The 22415-nt window shown below is 50.7% G+C and overlaps 1 protein-coding gene across 1 annotated transcript; it reads left to right on the top strand.

Moving 5' to 3' along the window:
• Window positions 1–20690, top strand: DNAI2 (dynein axonemal intermediate chain 2). The gene is made up of 12 exons (XM_022589912.2): window positions 1–380; window positions 1883–2044; window positions 3027–3148; window positions 5268–5410; window positions 6429–6542; window positions 10410–10549; window positions 11644–11766; window positions 14918–15141; window positions 16624–16759; window positions 17432–17578; window positions 18392–18619; window positions 20421–20690. Exons 1-12 carry the CDS (start codon window positions 198–200, stop codon window positions 20523–20525), a joined length of 1827 nt encoding a protein of 608 aa, XP_022445620.2. The 5' UTR covers window positions 1–197; the 3' UTR covers window positions 20526–20690.
• Window positions 20691–22415: the final 1725 nt, after the last annotated feature.

Here is a 22415-nt window from a genome sequence, read left to right as displayed (position 1 = left end):
TAGCCTGTAGTCATCACTCCATAAATTATTTTTTCAAATGCAGATGCAGCATCTGGATAAACCCGTTAGGAACCCTCCCCCCAACCAGATTGGGAACCTGGAGCTGCCCCCGGTGGTAGGGTCCGTGGGGACTGGGAAGCAGCCAGCTGGGACCCCTCACCACACACCCTCCCTCTGTTCCTGCAGCAGCTGGTACCATGGAGATTGTGTACGTGTATGTCAAGAAGCGCAGCGAGTTCGGGAAGCAATGCAACTTCTCCGACCGCCAGGCAGAGCTGAACATCGACATACCGCCCAACCCTGAGCTGGCCAAGCAATTCGTGGAGCGGAACCCCGTGGACACGGGCATCCAGTGCTCTACTAGCATGTCGGAACACGAGGTGGGTCCCTGCCCCAGGGGCCGGGCCAGTGGAGGTGTGGTCCGGCAGGGTGGCTGGCCAAGGTAGGCAAGTGGGACTGGAGTCATCCCCCTGGAAGCCAGTTAGAGTGGACCAGTGAAGATGCTGGAAGTACGAGGGCAGACCCAGACCCAGCCCCAGACCCACCTGGGTGCCCAGGGTCAGGACAAGGCCCAGTACCAACCACTCCCTGGGCCGGGTGAATGTAAATCAAGATGTTCTCTCTCCCAGGGAATCTGGCCTCACCTCTAAGACTCTTACTAGAGTTGTTTTAGGCATTAGCTACATCTGGGAGAGGTATCTGAGGGGGCCAGGGATTCACATCTATAGGACCTGCTTAGCTTGGGAAAAGGAAAGGGTCCCATAGAAAGTGCTGGTCAGAGGTGCCTCCAAGATAAAGGAACTGAGGGCCATGTCGCTGTCCAAGCTCCCAGATTTCTCCTGGTCTGTCTGAACCAAGTGATCAGCTCCTGATTATGTCAAGAACTGCTGGGAGAAGATTAGACCGAAGGGGTTAACACAACTGTCATGTTCCCAAATCAATGGAGTGAAAATCACACTGATTTGGCCATCCACTTTGTGGATGGCTCCAATAACTCACAGTTCAAACAGACTGAGTTTCTTGCTTTCCCAGGGCAAGCTACTGTCATGGGGACCAGGGTGGTTTTGTTCATGGTGTAGCCACCTAAAGAAGATGGCGGCCATGAAGGCCACACCACATCGGGGTCTCCTCTGTCAGCAGCTCCACCCTGTTGAAACTTTTAGCTTTTGTAAGAACTGGCTTAAAAAGGAAAAGGAGAAGGGGAGTGACCGCTCAATGGGTATGGAGTCTCCACTTGGGGTGATGAGAAAGTCCTGGAATTAGATAGTGATCATGATTGTGCAACATTGTGACCGTTCTTAATGCTACTAACTTGTACATTTTAGTCAAAATGGTAGATTCTATGTCATGTGTATTTTACCACGATTTAAAAGATGGGGGAAAACTGGGAAGGAGGAAAAGAGGTAAGTTTAAGGGGTCAAACTACATCTATGCCAACCTCCCTACAACAGAGAATGGGCAAAGCAAGTCCACACTCTTAATTGTTTTTCTGTTTCGATCCCTGTGACATTGTAAATGGTAGGGCGGAGAAAGCTTAGTCACGTTTTCCTCTGGGATCTCACAGAACCGATGGGCGGGCTCCTCCGGACCTTTAGGGCTGAGGTCAGGTCAGAACTGGATTTTCCATAGCCACTGGCAGTATCTGCAAAGCTGCTATAACTCCACAGGGCTGACACTTCTGTGGCTGCCTGTGGCCACCTGAGGACCAGAAGGTTCCTTGCTGGACCTGAAAATATAGTGGCTTTGGCCAGGGGCACCTCACGGGTCCGTCCCTGAGCGCTCAGAGCCCAGGGACCCGGGAGCCCTGGGACACTGGTTTGCAGAAGTGGTCGGATGCTTCCACCAGGGCCAGGCGTCTTCTCACCTGTGGCTCTCTGTTTAGGCCAACACAGAGCGGTTTGAAATGGAGACCCGGGGGGTTAATCACATCGAGGGGGGCTGGCCCAAGGATGTGAACCCCCTGGAACTGGAGCAGACGATCCGCTTCCGGAAGAAGGTGGAGAAAGATGAGAACTACGTCAACACCATCATGCGGCTGGGCTCGGTAAGGCTTCCTACAGCGCCAGTGGTCAGGGCCTCAGCCATCACTCTGCTTCCCCAGCTACGTGTCAAGCTCAGCAACTGTGGCTCCTCGGGGAAGGACCCCAGCTACGTTATGGAACCTTCTGTCTGGGAGCAGGCAGGCAGGTCCACACAGCAGACCAGAAGGTCCAAGGACTGAACGGGCTTTAAGAGGAATCTGAAAAGTGGGAAATCCTCTGGGCAAAGAGAACCCCAAGGAACCCCACCCAGGAGCTACCTGCCAGTAGGGATCATTCATTCAGTCGACACATTTGCATGGAGCTTGTAGTCTCTGCCAGGTGCAGTAGAGATTGCAAAAATGAAATTCACATATATTCTGCCCCAAAGAGTTTATAATCCATTGGAGGCCAAAAACAAATACAGAGGTATCACTGTGTAATGTAGAAAGAAAGGCTGTAAGAGAAAAGATGCTCTGCCATTTGCCCCATAAGGAGGGAGAGTTGATTTCCTGCTGAAGGAATCAGGGGAGTCTTCCTGGAAGAGGTGGCACTTGATCTTGAGCTTTTCCTTGTTGGACATTTGGAATAACGGGGAATGGCCTTCTGGGTGGAGGAAACAGGAGATGGATGCCATATATGGGGTGGTTACTAATTCTCTTTGCCTGGAGCAGTGGTGTTTCTTCACCTTTTTTTCATTGTTGTCCCCCAAGAAGCCTTTTTAGACATCGCCCCACCCCAATGAAAATGTAATACCGTAGGTGTACTATATATTTATGTACTGGATGTATATCTCTACTTTGTGCAAAAAAGTAATAATATTTTACCCCCAAGAACCAATTTCCACCCTTTTGGGGGGTAGATGTTGCCCCCATTGAAAATGCATGGGCTGGAAGGATGGGAAAAGACTACTAGATATTTCTCGTCCCTCCCAGACTCCATCTCAGCCCTGGTCAGGCTGAAAGGACCTCCCTTTACTGCTAAGAACTCCCGCTGTGTCCTCCTCAGATCGTGGAGCACTGCATCAAGCAGAATAATGCCATTGACATCTACCAGGAGTATTTTGATGACGAGGATGCGGTGGAGGTGATGGAAGAGGCCCCTTCAGCTAAAACCGTCAATGTTTTCAGGTACCTCTATAGCCAGGCAGGTGTCTGGCCAATTTCTCTCAGCCCTATGCGTGGGTGCTTCCAAAGGTGACCCCTTGCCAGTCACTCCATGCCATGGGTACAATGCCATCTGTGATCCGAGCTTAATAAGGGACAGAGCAAAATAAAACGCCCAGCAGACAAGGGGTGCCTACCCTGAGGGCAGGGCTGGTTGGTGGAAAAGGAGGACAGAGTCTGGGGAAAGACTAAAGCAAATTTGCAAAGCTGTGTACAAGTGTGGTTGATTCACACGGTGTAGATGTATCAAGTACCAAACGTCAGTGATCCGGCTGCACTGTGAGTAAACAAGACCCTTGTCCCAAACTCTCAGGAGTGTGCCTGGAATAACCTCCAAGGACAGCAGAAATTTGACAAAAGAAATCTATCCCACAGACACATGTGTGAAGTCACTGCATATTCACTGCGGCAGGGTGTGTGCTAGCCAAAGACTGGAAGGAAGCTAAACCCGTCGGTAGGGGGCTGGTTCCAGCAATTCTGGTATGCCCACACTGTTGAATACCACGCAGCCATCAGAATGAATGAGGCAGCTCCTTATGTGCCTATAGAGAGTTTCCAAGATTTACTATGTGAAACCAAAGCAAAACAAGGGGCAGGACAGTGTGTAGAGAGCACTACTTTTTGTTTAAAATACACCTATATGCATGTGTGCATGTATGTATGCATATGTATATACATGTGTATGTATATATGCATGTGTGTGCACGTATACATGTATCTGTATGTATATATGTGCGAGTGTGTGCGCGTGTGTGTATGCTCATATATGCAGAGAATACCTGTGATTTCAGACGTGACTAGCCTCAAATGCCAACTCTGGAGGATTCATTTTGCTACCGTGACCCACTGAGGGTCCTGGGAAGTGTTTCACCCAGCCCCAGCATGACCAGTAAGGACTCGTTTCAAGTCGCATGGCTTATAAACAACAGAAATTTATCCCTTACCATTCTGGAGGCTGAAAGTCTGAGATCAGGGTGCCAGCAAGGTCAAGTTCTGTGTCTGGTGAGGACTCACCGGCCCCCTGCAGTGAAAGTGCTGAGTCCTAACCACTGGACCTCCAGGGAATTCCCAGGACTCACTTTCTAACTCAGAGACAGCCATCTGCTTGCTGTGAACTCACAAGGCAGAAGGGGTGAGGGATCTCCGTGGACCCTCTTTTATAAGGGCACTAATCCCATTCATTAGGGCTCTACCCTCATGACCTAATCACCTCCCAAAGGCCCCACCTCCTAACACCAGCGCATTGGAGATGAGGCTTCAACATATGAAATTTGGGGGGATGCCTACAGCACACCCAAAGTTTATAGTTTACATTAGGTTTCACTCTTGGTGTCATACATTCCAAATGTATTACACAGAATACTTTCACCGTCCAAAAATCCCCTGTATTTTACCTATGTATCCCTCCCTGCCCCCAAACCCTTGCCAACGACTGATCTTTGTACCGTCTCCATGGTTTTGCCTTTCCCAGAATGTCATATAGTTGGAATCATACAACATGTAGCCTTTTCAGATTGGTTTCTTTCACTTAGCAATGTGCATTAAGTTTCCACCATGTCTTTTCGTGGCTTGATAGCTCATTTCTTTTTAATGCTGAATAATAATGATGTCTGGATGTACCACAGTTTATCCATTCATCTACCGAAGGGCGTCTTGGTTGGTTCCAAGTTTTGGGAATTATGAATAAAACTGCCGTAAACCTCTGTGTGCAGGTTTTTGTGTGGACATACATTTTCAACTCAATTGGGAAAATACCAAGGAGCGTAATGGCTGAATTCTTCACCCTCCCTCATAGTTTAATATTAATGCGAATTCAAGCCTCAGGCTCGGAACTTTCAGCAAACGAAGACATCAGGCTGAAATTTAATATTTTATTTCCATTGTCTTAATTTTTATTAGTTTTTATTTATGGCTGGTGAGATCAGTTTTCCAATTAAGGGAGTCCTGTCAGCTTTGTTTTTAAAATAAATTTATCTGAGCGAATGTTTAAATATGTATGAATTCCTTTAAGAAAAACTTTAGCAAATACGAAATTTAGGGAGCCTGGTATTTCAGTCTTCTGCCCTCTCTCCCTCCCCTAAAGGGATCCCCAGGAGATTAAGCGGCCAGCCACACACATCTCCTTGCACCCCGATGGCAACAGGAAGTTGGCAGTGGCGTACTCTTGCTTGAATTTTCAACGGGCACCTGAGGGCATGAGCAACGAATCGTACATCTGGGACCTGGGTGAGAAGCAGAGGGGTCTGGTAGCCACAGGGAGGGATGAGGGAGTGCGGCAGAGACCCGTGAAAACTCGGGGGGAGGAAGGTAGAAGCAGCGGGACTCTCGTGGGGCTGGTCTCTCACTGGGATGCCCAGGGACCCAGGAGGAAGCCACTGTCTCATCCCTTTGCTGTCTGGGTTCAGGTGCAGCCAAGCGGAGCCAGATCAGAAGCAGGAACTCCCTTCATTTCCAGATCCCAGGGCATTCAAGACCAGGCTACATGGAGACCCAACTCTGGGTCCCTGAAGAGCATATCAGAAAGAGTCCCCAGCAGACTGAGAAGTGACCCAAGGGGTCCTCACAGGGACGCTGGGACTCACCTCTGTCCCACCTGTCCTGGCACTTTCCCCTGATTCATGGCCAGTAGGGGGCAGTGTGTCCACTCGGGAGCACGGACCACTGTTGACAGAAGGGCTCACTCCAAGGGCAGAGCCTGGCAGGTAGCAGGTGATTGTGGTCTCCATCCATGCTCTCAGACGTCCCTCGTTGCTGTCGTTGTGAAAATGAACGTTAGCCTTTATTAGCAGGTGTAGGTGCCACGCACAGGACTGAGCACTTTACACCCCTGAGCAGCTCAGTGAGCTCCTAGCGCTGCCCCGTGGGCTGGGCTCCATCATTAACCCTGCTGTACAGACAGGGCAGCTGGCTCACACAAGTCGGGAGAGTTGACTTTTTGTAAAAGCCTTAAACCTCATTTAATACCGAACCTGGAAAATGGACTAGAATGACAATCACACACACACAATCCTGATTCCCAAAAATAAAACCAGTAGAAGAGCCTCCAGGGCTAGATGCTGGCCACTGAGGACCAGAGCTTGCAGCCTGGAGAGGGGCTTCCAGGCTTCCCCCTGCCACCCCCCACCTATAAAAGGGGTTAAAGTGTTTGACCCTGTCCTTTTTTTTCCAGGTCTGGTAGAATATATATATATATATATATATATATATATATATATATAGTTGTTGTTGTTGTTTTCCTTTGTAGAAAACCCCAACAGGCCAGAAATTGTCCTAAAGCCGTCTTCTCCTCTTGTCACCTTGGAATACAACCCCAAAGATTCCCACGTCCTCCTGGCAGGCTGCTACAATGGGCAGATCGGTAAGGAGGGACCCCCACACACAGCCCGGCACTTAACCAGGAGTCAGCCCGAGTCCCCTGCAGGCTCTCAGGCAGCTTGGCCCCTGCTGCTGTCTGGCCAGGGCCCACCTGCCGGGCCAGTCTTGCCATGGAGGACAAAGTGGGGTGGGGACTCCCTGCAGCTTCCAGACATCAAGGTGAGACAGGTTTTGCTGATACCTCAGCCGTGTCTTCAGTTGTAGAAGTTCAAGTGAGTCTAAAATGAGTTCAAAATAAAAAGTTAAGAAAATTATGGGCCAGGTAAAGTCAAGAAACATTTACTGTACGCCTACCCTGAGCTAGGCTAGGTTAGCTAGAGGCAAAGGGGCTATGAGACCACTGGGGAGCTCCATCTCAGGAGATGCAGTCGGGGCAACCTACACGGTAATGGGTGTGAGTAATACCAGCTATATAGAGTAAGTCGGGGGGGAAAGGAAAAAAAAAAAAGAATTATAGAACTGCCTAAAACAAGAGGTATGAAGACCATTTACAGGGGGATTCATTCAGTTTAGAAACTGATTCTATCAAAACTTGTTTAAAATCAGCTTACCATCTTGCTTGTTCTTTCATTAATGAGTTAAATAAAACTTCATACATTAAAAAAAAAAAAAAACCAATGAATGGGGAAGTGTTACTCCACTTCTGTTTTTTTTTTTTTTTTTTTTTTGAAGAGTTTGTGAACAGTTGATAGCCATTCTTCTTTAAATATTTGGTAGAATTCACCAATGAAGCCATCTGGTCCAGGGATTTTTCTTATTGGTAGTTTTAAAGTTGAAAATTCAACCTCTTTATTTGTTACAGGTCTTCTCACGTTTTCTCTTTCTTCTTGAATCAGTTTTGATAGTTTGTGTTTTTCTAGAATTTTTCCTTTTCATCTAGGTAATCTAATTTGTTGACACAATTGTTCATTCTCTTACAATCATTTCATTTCTGTAAAGTTGGTAGTAACATCTCCTATGTCTTTCCTGGTTTTAGTAATTTGAGTGTTCTCTCTTTTTCACTTGGTCAGTCTAGCTAGAGGTTAGTAAACTTTGTTTTATTTTCAAAGAACCGACTTTTTATTTTATTGATTTTTCTCAGTTTTTAAACTCTCCATTTCATTTATTTCCACTCTAATCCTTATTGTGCCCTTCCTTCTGCTTGCTTTGGGTTTATTTTGCTCTTCTTTTTCTAAATTTCTCAAAGTGGAAGGTTTGATTATTGATTTGAGGTTTTTAAAAATACAGATAATTACAGTTATACATTTACCTCTAAACACGGCTTTAGCCACACCTAAGTTTTGGTATGTTGTCTTCTCATGTTCATTCATTTCAAGGTATTTTCTAATTTCCCTTTGACTTCATCTTTGACCCATGGATTATTTAGATGTATGTTGTTTAATTTCTCTATGTTTGTGAATTTTCCAGTTTTCCTTCTGTTATTGGTTTCTAGTTTTATTCTGTTATGGTAAGAAAAGATACCTTGCATGATTTCAATCTTTAAGATCTATTGAGACCTGTTTTATGGCCTAACGTGTGGTCTATCTTGGAGAATGTTCCCTGTGCGCTTGAGATGAATGTTTTCTGCTTGTTGTCATCTGGAGCCAATAAATCTCACAGACTCTGCTAGGAGGCTCTGTGTGCATACTTGAGCACACCTTCAACACTCAGCCAGGCAGAGTTGTCAACTCTGCCTTAGCCGCCGCACCGAGCCTTAAGGTCAGCCAGAGGTGAAAGCTTAGGGCCTTCTCAGTTCTTTCCTAAGTATGTGTGCAGCCCTGGGAATGCACACAGCCATACCCATGCACATGACCTTCTAGGTTCCAGGAGCTTTTCAAAACTCCTATGGACTTTCTCCAGCTTCTCCTTTCAAGCTTTTTAGTTAGCTTATTGTTTGCTCCACTTGTTATCCACCACTGTGGGACACTGCAAAGTTAATCAGTTGTCTGCAATCATAATTATTTTCAAAATTGCCTTCTTAAACAGACCTTTTTCACTGGGCAAGCTCCAAGTCAAGGTGAATATAGACGACCTTGCAAGTAGTGGGGGGGGGGGGGTCTTCCAGGGAACCATCAGACAGACAGGTCAAATAATGACAATTCTTGGAATAGGAGACTTTGAAAGAGCTCCTGCTCCATTCTGCTCCATCCCTTGGCTGCCAGGCTAGTGGTTTCTTACCAGGAAGGCAGAATGTTATTTTTCAAGGCTACCATAGAACCGGAGAGTATAGGATCCCAACTAGGGCACGTCAGAATGCAACAGAACTTACTGTTCTTACCAGGATTCAGCCGTTTTTCTCAGATAAACACTCTGATTTGCTGCCAGCCTTCGGCTAATTTCCAGAGTTCTGAAAAAGCTGATTCTGACCATTTTTGCCAAGGTTCTCTTGGCCTTTATGGAGGAGAGAATTCTCAGAGGTCTTCACTCTGCCGTTTTTGCTGGTGCGACACCCAGAAAACTGATGTCGGTATCCCTGGTGAGCTCAGAAGAAACCTGCCCACGTGGGCCCTGAAGGTTTCTGCCTGCCCTTCACCTCTGGCCTTGAAGTAACCAAACAATTAATCCTCCTGTCTGCATCCCAGGCCAGACTCAGCCAGACATGAAAAGGGCTCCCCTTCCCTCCTGTCTTCACGAGCTCTCCTGTGTTCCCCTCTCGCTCCAGGAGTAGGGGCCGGAATGGCTGGGACGCCTCTCAGCACCTCTCTGTGGCCAGGCTGCCTCGTGGCCTCCTAGCCTCCTGAGGCCTCTGATCTCCCTCTTAGACCTGCTGCCTCCTCTCCAGGGGAGCTCCTGGGTTATGAAATAGACGTGGGCTCCCATAAACCTCCTGCAAATTTATCTGGGTGCCCAGGCTCTAAAAGACTGAAGCAAAGCCACTTGGCCACAATTTATTCAGAAGCCCTGCCTCGCTCATCATTCATAACCCCTTTCAGTGGTTCTTCATGCCAGCTCAGACCAGCCCAGGCTCTGGGGCTCTGCTGTCTGTAAGAAAGACATGGTGGGACCCACCCTGGAGTACTGCTTTGCCCAAGCAGAGCGAGCTTAGCTAAGAAAACCTGGTTCTGGGCCAGACGGGTCCAGGGTCAAATGCCTTGGACTTGGATTCCATAAATCAAGACTTATGGATCATGGACTTTTGTTGTTGTTTTACAAAACCAGCTTTCCTAGAAACAGCTCTGAGTAATAGGGTGGGTCCTCGCTATACACTCGTGGGAAAATGAAAACAGAATCCACTGGGACAAAATAATAGGTAAGCTTCGAGTCTTTCTTGGTAAAACAGAAGAAGCGACGTACTAATTATGAATCAGAAGAAAGGATAAATCTCCCTCTCTGTGTTTCTTTCCGATCAGAGGCAGCAAAGGTACAGAGGCGAAAAGGGAATGAGTGGATGCAGCAGGAGCGATTTGCATAGATGTTTTTACTTCCCAGAGCCTTTCCCTGGGGTGCAGGTGCTCTTCTCTCTTTGCCTGGCTCACTCCAACCCAAGGCTCCTCCTCAGTCTTAGTTCCTTCTCACTTCCTCCAGGAAGCCTTCCCTGACTGCCTCCATGTGTCTCCTTCTGGAGCAATCACAGCATGGGCTGTACTTGCAGATTTCCCTTCCTGTCTCCCAGGGACTGTGGCTGGCTGAATCCCAGTGGCTTCCCCAGTGCCCAGTGTGATGCTCAACATGTGTTAGGGGCTCAGTGGAATCAATGAAGCACGCTTTGGGGGCTGGTAGGAAACTCAGGCGGGTTTGAACTTAACTCCGCTTCTAAAAAACCACATACCTGCCAAACCAAGAGAAGCAGCCTCCCTCTATCCCGTGCTCCCTGCACTAAGAAAGGAAGCCTGTGCCCCCATCACATCCCCTTCATTTTCTTCCCCGCCAGCCTGTTGGGACACCCGGAAGGGCAGCCTGGTGGCAGAGCTGTCCACCATTGAGTTCAGCCACCGAGACCCTGTTTACGGCACCATCTGGCTGCAGTCGAAGACGGGCACCGAGTGCTTCTCGGCATCCACAGACGGGCAGGTACCCACCAGCCAGGCGCTGTGGGGGGCAAGGGGGTGGGGATCAGAGCAGTTGCCCGGCCTCCCACTGAATTACCTAAGAATGTTTGCTTTTCATTCCATTTTTAAATTGAATAATAGGTAATACATGCACATGGAGCAAGATCCCAAAGGTACAAAAGGGCAGACAGTGAACGCCTTCCTCCCGCCTCTACCTTCAAGCCTCCCAGTCCCCCTCCCTGTAGGCGCCCACCCACATCAGCCTCCAGGCTCCGCGTCTGCATACGGAAGCAAGCGTGTCTGTCTTCGCTCTCTTTCTGTACACCTTGCACGTTGATCTGCACTTGATGTTTTGTTTGTTTGTTTGTTTTTGCTTTTGTTTGCGGTACGCGGGCCTCTCACTGTTGTGGCCTCTCCCGTTGAGGAGCACAGGCTCCGGATGTGCAGGCTCCGCGGCATGTGGGATCTTCCCGGACCGGGGCGCGAACCCGTGTCCCCTGCATCGGCAGGCAGACACTCAACCACTGCGCCACCAGGGAAGCCCTGACGTTTTTCATTTAGCATGTCTTGAAGATGATTTCATATATCGTAAAGCACTGCCCCATGCCTGCTAAGGACTTAATAAATTATGGGTATGCGGTAATTTGTTTAAGTGGATTTTAATATTTTGTAGTTACCAGAAAAGGTGGCAAAGAGTGTGTTTGTATATAGATTACCGCACACATGTGAAGCATACGTTCCTGGCGGTGGGATTTCTGGGTCAAAGCATGTGTGCATTTTGAATGTGGCTATATATTGCCCTGCTGTGAGGAGACTTTAAGAATACAGACTCCAGGGCCCACATCTGGCAATTCTCCTTCAGGAGGTCTGGGGTGAGGCCCTGGCATCTGGATTTTAGGAAGCTTGCTCATGACGCTGATAATTAGCCAGGCTTGGGACTGTGGCCAAAAGGAGTGATTCTCAAAGCACGTTTGTCCCCTCGGGTTGCTGGTAGTCTCTGTCAGACACCCCTTTGGCCCCAGTGACTGGCCCCAAAAAGGGGGAGGGGGTAGAGAAGGCAAAAGTCAGGAGAATTGCGGGACCTCAGGCCTCAGAGTTGGCCCCTCCTCCCATCAGGTCATGTGGTGGGACGTCCGGAAGATGAGCGAGCCCACCGAGGTCGTCATCATGGACATCACCAAAAAGGAACAGTTGGAGCATGCCTTGGGGGCCACCTCCCTGGAGTTCGAGGCTACTCTGGTGGGTGTCCCTTCCTCTCCCTTCCCTGACTTCCACTGCCAGGGCAGCCAAAGCCAAGGGCAGACCCGTGGCTACTGTGTCAGATGGACCCTGAGGCTGCTTCTCACCTTGTGCACTGGACCATCCTCCTGTGATCCTCCTAGACCTGTGTGGTCTTTACAACCACCTTCCAGCAGGGGGCAGCAGAGCAGAGGAAGGAGGCCATTCTAATTCACTCAAGAGTCGCCATTTGGCTAGTAGTGTCCAGGCTGATCAGAAGGCAAGCTTTCTGAAAGGACAGGATTCCAGAGAGGCCCCATTCTATGAGAAGAGCCCTGTCCACAACCAGCATTCAGAGGCCAGGCTCCAGCTCTGTGCCTGCCTCACGTGGGACCCTGGGCCGGTGGCTTCACTTCCGTGGGGAAAGAAGAGGTGTTGGAGAGGAAAATGAGATCAGAGGAGGCTCCTTGGCAAACCAGAGCACGGGCCTATGATGGCATTTAGTAACTGAGAAGGAACAGTAAAGAAATATCAAAGTGGTAATGTGTTTGTGTCTGAGGAGGGAAGCTTCTAGAAGCTGCAAATGAAGACTCCCTCCAAAGCAAGAAAATGACCTTTCCTGATGGCTCTTGGCCTGGCTCCCCCTTGGGATTGTCACTGGTTTGCTTCCAGGCCGCGTGACATCATTCCCAGGCCCTTAGGAGGTGGAGGTGTGCTGGCCTCACCCCTGCCCTGGGAGTCCCCCCCACCCACCCCCCAGGCTGGGGGATCAATGTGGTGGATGAGGTGGAAGACAGTTTTACTGACCCCCTCAGCCCTGGGCATGGAGTCACAGTGGGGAGGACTCAGAAAAACATTCTGTCCTCGAATCAGAGATTTCTAGTCCAAGTGCTAGATGCAATGACCTCAGTGCCACTAGCCCTCACCTCTCCCACACTGTGTGCTGGACCCTTGTCACTGCCTTACGTGATGAGCTTGTGTGATCACCCATGACCGTCTTGTGAGGTGATGTGATTATCCCTACTTTGCAGATAAACAACTTCATCTTAGGCAGGTAAGTCACATGCTCTAGAACACGGGGATGCTGGGGCTCAAACTGAGGGCTCTGACCCCAAGGCCCAGGCTCTCCACCCCATGCCCCACCAAGGAGTCTGAGGCATGATGGGCCACCGGGACCTGGGCAGTTTATCTCCCTTACTAGCTTGCAGAAGCCCTGGAGTTGACTTTATTCCTTACTTTTCTGGGACTCTCGAGCTGTGTCTCTTTCTTTTCCTTTTCTGTTTTGTTTTGTTTTGTTTTTTTGTTTAATTTTTATTGGAGTATAGTTGATTTGCAATGTTGTGTTAGTTTCTGCTCTACAGCAAAGTGAATCAGTTATACATAATACATATGTCTACTCTTTTTTAGATTCTTTTCCCATGTATGTCATTACAGAGCATTGAGTAGAGCTCCCCGTGCTACACAGAAGGTCCTTGTTATCTATTTTGTATATAGTAGTGTGTATATGTTAATCCCAAACTCCTAATTTATCACTTCCCCACACCTTTCCTCCTTGGTAACCATAAGTTTCATTTCGATATCTGTGAGTCTGTTTCTGTTTATAAATAGATTCATTTGGGGTTTTTTTGTTTTGTTTTGTTCTTTAAATATTTATTTATTTAGGCTATGCCGGGTCTTAGTTGCGGCAGGTGGGATCTTTAGTTGCGGAATGCGAGCTTCTTAGTTGCAGCATGAGGACTTTTAGTTGCGGCATGCACGTGGGATCTAGTTCCTGACCAGGGATCGAACCTGGGCCCCCTGCACTGTGAGCGCGCAATCTCCCTAAATAGGTTCATTTGTATCATTTTTTAATTAGATTCCACATATAAGTGATATCATAGAATATTTGTCCTTGTCTGACTTACTTCATTTAGTATGATCATCTCTGGGTCCATCCATGTTGCTGCAAATGATATTATTACATTCTTTTTAACGGCTGAGTAATATTCCATCGTATATATGTATCACATCTTCTTTATCCATTCCTCTGTTGATGGGCATTTAGGTTACTTCCATGTCTTGGCTATTGTAAGTAGTGCTGTAGTAAACATTGGGGTGCATGCATCTTTTCGAATATATGCCCAGAAGTGGGATTGCTGGATCATATGGTAGTTCTATATTTAGTTTTTTAAGGAACCTCCATACTGTTCTCCACAATGATTGTACCAATTTACATTCCCACCAACAGTGTAGAAGGGTCTTCCCTTTCCTTTGACCCTCCAATTTGTAGCCCCGTTGTTCTTTTTAATTGTAGTAAAAACAAAAACAAAATACACATAACGTAAAATGTACCACCTTAACCATTGTTAAATATACTTACATTGTGGGCTCTCCCGAGCTTTTTCATCTTACAAAACTGACACTCTGTACCTTTTAATCAACAAACTCCCCATTTTCCCCTCCGTTCAGCCCCTTCAACTTTCTGTGTCTATGAATTTACCTCCTCCGGGTACCTCATTTTAGTGAACGCTTCCTGCGTTTGTCTTCTTGTGATGAGCTTTTTCACTTAGTGCAATGTCCTCAAGGTTTATCAGCATTGTAGCACGTGGCAGAACTTCCTTCCTCTCTGAGGCCAAATCATATTGCATTGTATGGGCAGAGACCACATGTCGCTCACATGTCGATGACACTTGGGCGTTGTGAATAAATATGCTATGGACACGGGTGTACAATGTAGACCAGTTTTGCCGGGAGTAGTAGTTGGAGACTGGAGGAAGCTCTTCTAGATCCATGTTTTACATTATTGATTCAATCATTTACTTTATGTATAAACATTCAGGATCTTTATGGCAAAATGCTTAGTGGACACAGTGAGGCTCCACAAAGAGGGCTGGTGATGAGATTCTCCAGGGACCAGAAGAGTCGGAGAGGGGGGCTTCATTATTTGTGGGGCCCTTGGGCAGGTTTAAAGAAGTGTGGGATCTGATCCAGCGCAAGAGTGGGCGCAGCTACCTAGAAGGGGGCGGGGCACAGCGCGAGCAGAGGCTTAAACCGAAGGCATTTTCAGCTCCTTTGGACCCCCAGCCGTCCTGCCGCTCCACCACGCTGACTCCGGAAAACCGCTCGCCTTGCCAGCTAAACCCTGAGCTGATGTTCCATGGAGCCTTTCGCTCACGTGTCACTCCCTCCACAGCCGACCAAGTTCATGGTGGGCACGGAGCAAGGCATCGTCATCTCCTGCAACCGCAAGGCCAAGACACCGGCTGAGAAGATCGTGTGCACCTTCTCAGGCCACCATGGCCCCATCTATGCCCTGCAGCGAAACCCGTTTTACCCGAAGAACTTTCTGACCGTCGGCGACTGGACCGCCCGCATCTGGTCAGAAGACAGCCGGGAGTCGTCCATCATGTGGACCAAGTAAGGCGGGGACGTTGGGGCGGGAGAGGGATGCAGGGGTTGGAGGGGACAGAGGGGGCCCAGCCCAACCCAGGAGTACTCTGAGCCTCTCTGTGCCCACCCATAAAATGGAGAAAACACTTCTCCACAAACAGCCAAGCTTACGCTGGAAAGTGGCTTGACTCAGCCCCTTCACAAAGGAAGGTGCTTCAAACTGCACATTCACCTGTCGATGGACATTTAGGTTGTTTCCATGTTTGGCTATTGTGAATAGTGCTGCAGTGGACATGGGAGGGCAGGTATCTCTTCGAGATCCTGATTTCAATTCCTTCGGCTAAAGACCCAGAAATGGGATTGAGGACCCTCCACGCTGTTCTCCATAGCGGCTGCACCAATTTACACTCCCACTAACAGTGCACGAGGGTTCCCTTTTCTCCACACCCTCTCCAGCTCTCATCTTTTGTTTTTCTAATAATTTAGCCATCCTCACAGCTGTGAGGTGGCATCTCATTGTGGTTTTGATTGCTTTCCTCTGATGATCAGTGATGTTGAGCACCTTTTCGCGTACCTGTTGGCCATCTGTATGTCTTCTTTGAAGACCCATATGTCTGGGTCCTTTGCCCATGTTTTTAATCGGGTTATTTGGTTTTCTGCTATTGAGTTGTATGAGTTCCTTATGTATTTGGGATATTAACCCCTTATCGGACATATGGCTTGCAAATATTTTCCTTAGGTTGCCTGTGCAATTTTTAAATTTATTTTTTAATTAATTAATTTATTTATTTTAAAATGTTTAATGGCATAGAGTTGATTTACAATGTTGTGTTAGTTGCCTTTTCGTTTCGTTGACTGTTTCCTTTGCTGTGCAGAAGCTTTTAAGGTTGATGTAATCCCACGTGTTTGTTTTTGCTTTTGTTGCTCGTGCTTTTGGCGCCATACCCAAAAGGTCATTGCCAAGGCCAATGTCAAGGAACTTTTCCACTACATTTTCTTCTAGAAGTTTTATGGTTTCAGGTCATACGTTTTAGCCTTTAATTCATTTCGAGTTCATTTTTGTCCACAGTATAAGATAAGGGTCCAATTTCATTCTTCACTGCAGAAATCGTTGAAAATCTAGGTTAAACCAAGTAGGAAGTATAACACTCTCTTCATCTCAGTAGCATGAACTTTTCTGGGCAACTTTTCTTTCCTCCGACTCCTTTCAGGTGAGTCTCACGGCTGGGGGACTGGGCCCAAGCCTGTGCCCCGGAGTTGGCTGTGGAAAACGCCAGTGACCAGCCCCTGGGAAGGACCCCACCCAAAACCCTTTATAGTGCAAACTGTGAGCTGTGGGTGGCAAGGCTGGCGTGGCTAGAAGTCGAACACAAGAAAGAACTTCCTGCCCAGCAATGAAACCCTGGAGCCGGGGCGGGGCTGGATGAGTAGGGCTGCGGCTCAGCAGGCTCTCCATCCCTCCCAACCACAGGGGTCCCTGACCGACCGGCGGCACCCGGCTCCCAACAGGTACCACATGGCTTATCTCACTGATGGTGCCTGGAGCCCGGTGAGGCCAGCGGTTTTCTTCACCACCAAGATGGATGGGACCTTGGACATCTGGGACTTTGTGTTCAAGCAATGTGACCCCGCCCTCAGCCTGAAGGTCACGTGCACCTGCCTCCCCATGCACCCAGGCCCTCAGACTCTGGTGGCACAGCAGAATCACCTGAGGGGAATTAAAAAAGGAGAAAAGCAGATGCCCGGCCTTTTCTCCCGCCAGGCCTGTTCCTTCAGAAGCCAGGGCACAGGCTTCTGGCAGCTGACCCCTTCCAGCCTGAGCTAACGTTATCCTATCAGCAAAGCCAGAGAAGAGACCTGCAGGCTAGGGCCGTGGAAAAGCACGGGGCTGGGGAAACTGCAGAATGAAAGTGGGGCTGAAGGGACTTCCCTAGAGGTCCAGTGGTTAAGACTCCACGCTCCCAATGCAGGGGCCACGGGTTCGATCCCTGGTCGGGGAACTAAGATCCCACGTGCCCAACAGTGCAGCAAAGAAAAGAAAAAAGAAAGAAAGTGGGGCTGGACTGAAGGGGTGGGTGAGGGGGGGCAGGCTGAGACGGAAGATGAGGCTGGGGGCGAAGGGTTTTACAGCCAGTCGTAGAGTGTGAGCTTCATCCTGTGGGTTGAGGCTGGGGTCCCCCTCAATCGGGGGAGTCACCAAGGGTGTCTGAATGGGGCTGCTTGGCTAAGTCTCCCCAGGAGCCAGATAATCAGACCAACAAAGGGTGACATTGCTCCGCTCTCCTCCCTCACCCGGGTCTGCCTGACCCTCCAACAGGTGTGTGACGAGGCCCTCTTCTGCCTCCGGGTACAGGACAATGGATGTTTCATTGCCTGTGGCTCCCAGCTGGGGACAACCACGCTGCTGGAGGTCTCGAATGGGCTGTGCACCCTGCAGAGGAACGAGAAGAACATGGTTTCCTCGGTAGGTGCGGGCCCTGGGTGAGGTGTGCACCAGCTCCTGTTCTGACCTGGCCCCCTGGCCGAGCGGGCCAGTCAGGGAAGAACAGATGCCCTTTTCTGTCACCTCCTGGGAAATGGATGGATATTTGGGGGTGGATCAGGAAATGAGCCCGAGAAATGGATGTTGGGAATGTCTGAATCCACCCTGGCTTACTACTCAGTAGCCAAGTGGCCCTGGGCAAGTCACTTTACCTCTACAAGCTTCAGTTTTTTTCAGCTGCAAATCCAAGTGGTTTGACTCGGTCAGTTTGTCTAGTTTCAAACAACATACCTTTGGGGCAGCAGAACCTGTCCAAGGAAGGCTTAGCAGAATGCCTGTAGAGAAGACAGCTGGAAGGGGACCGTCCTGGGGAAGGGGCCCTGGGGGCTGAGATCCATCCACCCTGGAGGCACCTCCCCAGAACCGTGGGGCACACAGAGAAATTGAAAACCCCTGGTGCCGAGACCCTGGGAGACCCTCCTGGCTCTGCCTGAGATTGTGGTCCCACCAATGACGTCGTCCTCTGTGGGCCCAGGCCGCCATGTTGCGCAGCCCCAGAGGGTGTTCTTCACGCCTGCATCCGTGTTCTTGGAATTCCTTGGAACTGAGTAACTTGGCACCCCTGCTCCCGCCTCCCAAGCCCCATATTTAGCCCCCCTTTCTTGCCATTAGCCCGGAGTACAGGCCTCTGTGTGGGCTGCTTGGAGTCGAGCAAGGAGAACCCGCCCGGTGCCCGTGCTGGGAGCCAGCACTGCCTGCCCGCCCCTCCCACGGCCTCTTTGTCCCTGTGCACAGATATTTGAGCGTGAGACCCGGCGGGAGAAGATCCTGGAGACCAGGCACCGTGAGATGCGACTGAAGGAGAAGGGCAAGGCGGAGGGCAAGGATAGCCACCCGAGGGAAGAGAAGCCTGCCTTGAACCTGGAGCAGCTGGTCACCGAGGCCGAGGAGGAGTTCTTCGATGTTATCTTCACGGAGCTGAAGAGGAGGGAGGCGGAAGCCATGAAGGAGAAGCCCAAGCCTGTAGGGGCCTCGAGCGGGCTCGGGGCGGCATGGCCGGGAGGGAGCTGCGGCCCCCGGGCTGCCTGCTTGCTGACCTCAGGCGACCGCGAGCAAGTGGCCTCACCGGGTGGACCTTCATTTGTCCATCTGGCAAGTGGGAGGAATTACCTCCTTCCTCCAGAGGAATCCTAAGTCTCCAAACACCCTTCAGGCTCCCTGAGCGCAGGAGCCATACCCTGGGCTGCTTGAAATCCTCTCCCAACCACGATGGGGACCTTGAACGTGCATGTGACCCAGGCTACTTGAGCCATCAGAGAAGAGGGAGGCTGGAGACCCCGGGAGGAGGGTGCTGTGAGATCCGTGATGACCTCTCCTGGCATCGGGGGGGGAATTTGTCCTGAGCTCAGCCATCCATGGCCCCGGCTCCAAAGCACCTTCTAGCTGTATCGCCTGGGCCCATCACTTCACTTCTTGGTTCCTTAGTTTTCATCTGGAAACTGAGGAGATGGAGTGATAAAGGTAGTGTCACCTTCCAGGCCCTCTTAGGTACCAGGGGACGAAGAAAAAGACATGGTCTGTCTGGGCCATTGTCTTTAGGGGCCCACAGATAAGACACTAAGATGTGAAAGAGTGAAAGCACAACACGGAAGGGAAAAGAACAAGCGAGCGTGGGTCAGCGTCTGCCCTTGTAAGCAAGATCGGCTGCCTAGTTAGGGAAGGAAGGAAAACATGGGGCCCCCAGTTCAAAAGTATTGAGAAGTTCAAGGGACTTCCCTGGCAGTCCAGTGGTAAAGACTCCACGCTTCCACTGCAGGGGGTGCGGGTTCCATCCCTGGTCACGGAACTAAGATCCCTCAGGCCTCGTGGCCAAAAAAAAAAAAGTGTTGAGAAATTCAAGACAGTGGCAGCCGACACTAAAGCAAGCGTGGAGCCCTGGTCAGCACAGGCCACATGGCCGCTCAGGGCGCCGGCCCACGAAGCCGGCCCGTGTGTCCAGTTCTCGGGCACCGATGGAGAGACAGGGGGACGGAAGGTGGGTAAGCACAGAGCAGCCCACCGGCTCCATCCCGTGACTACTCACCATTTCTGCCTCTCTCCCACTGGGTCTAGAGACAGGCTGTTATTTCTGTGGGCGCATTTTGCATTTGGAAGTACTCGGATCTGAGCGGCTTTATTCTCACACCATCTGGTGGTACAGGTGGGGCTGAGGCGAGGCTGGAGTCCTGCCTTTCTGACCCACAGCGCGGGCTCCTCCCACCCATCGCCCCGGGCCCTCCGGCCCTCCAGCAGGTAATGCTGACACCGTGCAATGTGGCCGCTGACTCCGTGTCCGCTGCTGGGCAGCCCCAGATGTGCTCCGCACAGCAGCGTGGACACTGGATGGAGAAGCTGATCCTCAGGGGTTAAGCTACACAGAACCTGGCCCCCTCCTTCTGCCCACCACACGCTTCCTGCCTGTCTCTGCGTCTCCGCAGTTGGCCAGACATTCTGGGGTCAGAGCTGAGAAAGCACTACTGGGTCCTCACATGCATTATCTCTAATCCCAGCCACAGCCCTGCAGGGAATCATGTCCCCTTTATAGGGGAGGGGACCAAGGAGACTCAGGAGGAACTAGCTCGAGGTGGCCCAGGCAGCAAGCGGCAGGTGCCCGAGGCCGTGCCCACCATCCGTACCCGCAGGTGTCGAGCGCCCGCTAGGCTCTCACGGCCGTGGTGCTGGCAGCGCGGTCTCCTGGGTGCCCAGCAACCTAGGCTCAGGGGTTAACCTCCCGGGTGCAGGGAGGCCTGCCCTCCACCAACAAGTGTATACTGTCTTTCCATAGCTGAAACCACCAAGTCTGGAGACAGAAGATGAGGTGGAGGGAGAGGAACAAGGGGAGGAAGAAAGAGACCGTGAAGAGAGTCCAACCTTGGAAGGTCAGCCTTGATCGGAGCCCCGCTCACACGCGCGCCTGCTTCCCACCTCTCGGCACTGCCCTGGTTTTACAAGTCGGGGTGCTGACGCCCTCCCTTAAAGGGTCTCCGGGGTAAGGGAGGGCTGGAGGAGCAAAGGGGCCCCAACCCAGCCCCCATGCCCCACAGATCCCCGGTCCCCGGTGACTCCCTGAGCCCAGTCCCAGGAGACCCCCTCGGAGGGAGGGAAGGGGCAGGGTTCATCCCCGAGCTGGTCCCCTGGTCTCAGCCACACCCCAGCCAACCTCACCCAGGTCCCCCGGCCCTCCCTGTTCCCTTGGATTGAGCTTTGCAAGGGCTTTCCCGACAAGCATCTTCCTTCACAAGCTTGCAAAGCCTCCGCTGGGCTTGCCATGGCCATGGCCGGGCCTCGGGAAGGCCTGTGGGTGCGGGAAGCGGTCTCTCCTTCTCCCTTACTGACCTTCCGCACCCATACATGACTGGGGAACAGAAAGTCTGATCACTTCTAAGACGTCTTTCCAAGCAACTCCTCTGGGGAATGTTGACCTCCAAGAGGGTGAGAGTCAGTGGATGAAACGAGCTGGGTGGCTCTTGCACACGGCGAGCTTTCTGCTGTCTTCATTCTTGTAAAATTAAATTAATAATAATAGTGCTAATGGTTAGTGCTTGTTATGCCTCCCGCACTAAGAGCTTTTCATGTTATCTCGTGTCACTCTTTTGATAAAGTCCCTGGAAGCTTTCCGCTCTGATTATCCTTCCTCGGTAGAGGAAGAAACAGGTTCTGGGAGACACGTGGGGACTTACCTGGGTCACCGGGCTCATGAGGGGCAGCACAGGGACAGGAGCCCAGGCAGCTCACTCCTGACACTGCACAAGGCCCGAAGGGGCTCCAGCATGGGCAGTGGGATGCCCTGAAACCACAGCAAAGCAGAGCGTTTGGTGACCAGAAACGTTGGTAGGGCAAGAGGGCAATTCAGAGGCAGCTTTGCACCAGGAGAAATCCCTGACCGCCGTTCATTCTGTGGGTGTCAGGTGACCCCGACAGTGCTCTTTATTTTTAAATATTTATTTATTTATGTATTTATTTAGGCTGCTCAGGGTCTTAGTTGCGGCTTGCAGACTTCTTAGCTGTGGCATGTGTACCCTTAGTTGCGGCACACATGCAGGATCTAGTTCCCCTGACCAGGGATCAAACCCGGGCCCCCTGCATTGAGAGTGCGGAGTCTTACCCACTGGACCACCAGGGAAGTCCTGAAAGCGCTCTTTAAAAAATAAAAAATGGGGCTTCCCTGGTGGCGCAGTGGTTGGGAGTCCGCCTGCCGATGCAAGGGACACGGGTTCGTGCCCTGGTTTGGGAGGATCCCACGTGCCGCGGAGCGGCTGGGCCCGTGAGCCATGGCCGCTGAGCCTGCGCGTCCGGAGCCTGTGCTCTGCAGTGGGAGAGGCCACAACAGTGAGAGGCCCGCGTACCGCAAAAAAAAAAAAAAAGACTGTGTTAAGAATCTTACTGCGGAAGGACACAGGGTCAGCCACCCCTTGTTCCCAAAGGGAAAAAAGATCCAGTTGCCACTGTGGCTAGACCTTGATAAAACAATCATCGCAGGGCACACTGACTGAGCACTTGATCTTTGCATTAACCTCAGAAGGAGTGATATCACCGCCTACAATCCCTGAGTCACGATGTGCCAAGCAAGACACAGAGAGAGGGAGGGAATTGGCCAAGTCTCATGGGAGCAAGTGGCACAGCTGGGACTTCAGCCCACCGTCTGGCCTCGGAGCTTACGCCCATCTGCACCCCACTCTCAGGTGCCCCAGGAAGGGAAGTGGGCCGGCCCGGCTCCGCTCCCCGCCCGGGGTTGCATCCAGGCAGAGGGTGCCGGCACATCCCGCCTCCTGCTTTGTAG

The sequence above is a fragment of the Delphinapterus leucas genome, chromosome 19, assembly GCF_059928025.1.
Source record: "Delphinapterus leucas isolate spDelLeu-1000000601 "Yukka" chromosome 19, BTC_Dleu_Yukka2, whole genome shotgun sequence".
In the NCBI taxonomy this organism is placed as follows: Eukaryota; Metazoa; Chordata; class Mammalia; order Artiodactyla; family Monodontidae; genus Delphinapterus; species Delphinapterus leucas.
Note: the sequence above shows the minus strand (reverse complement) of the source record. Positions and strands in the feature narration are given on the sequence as shown.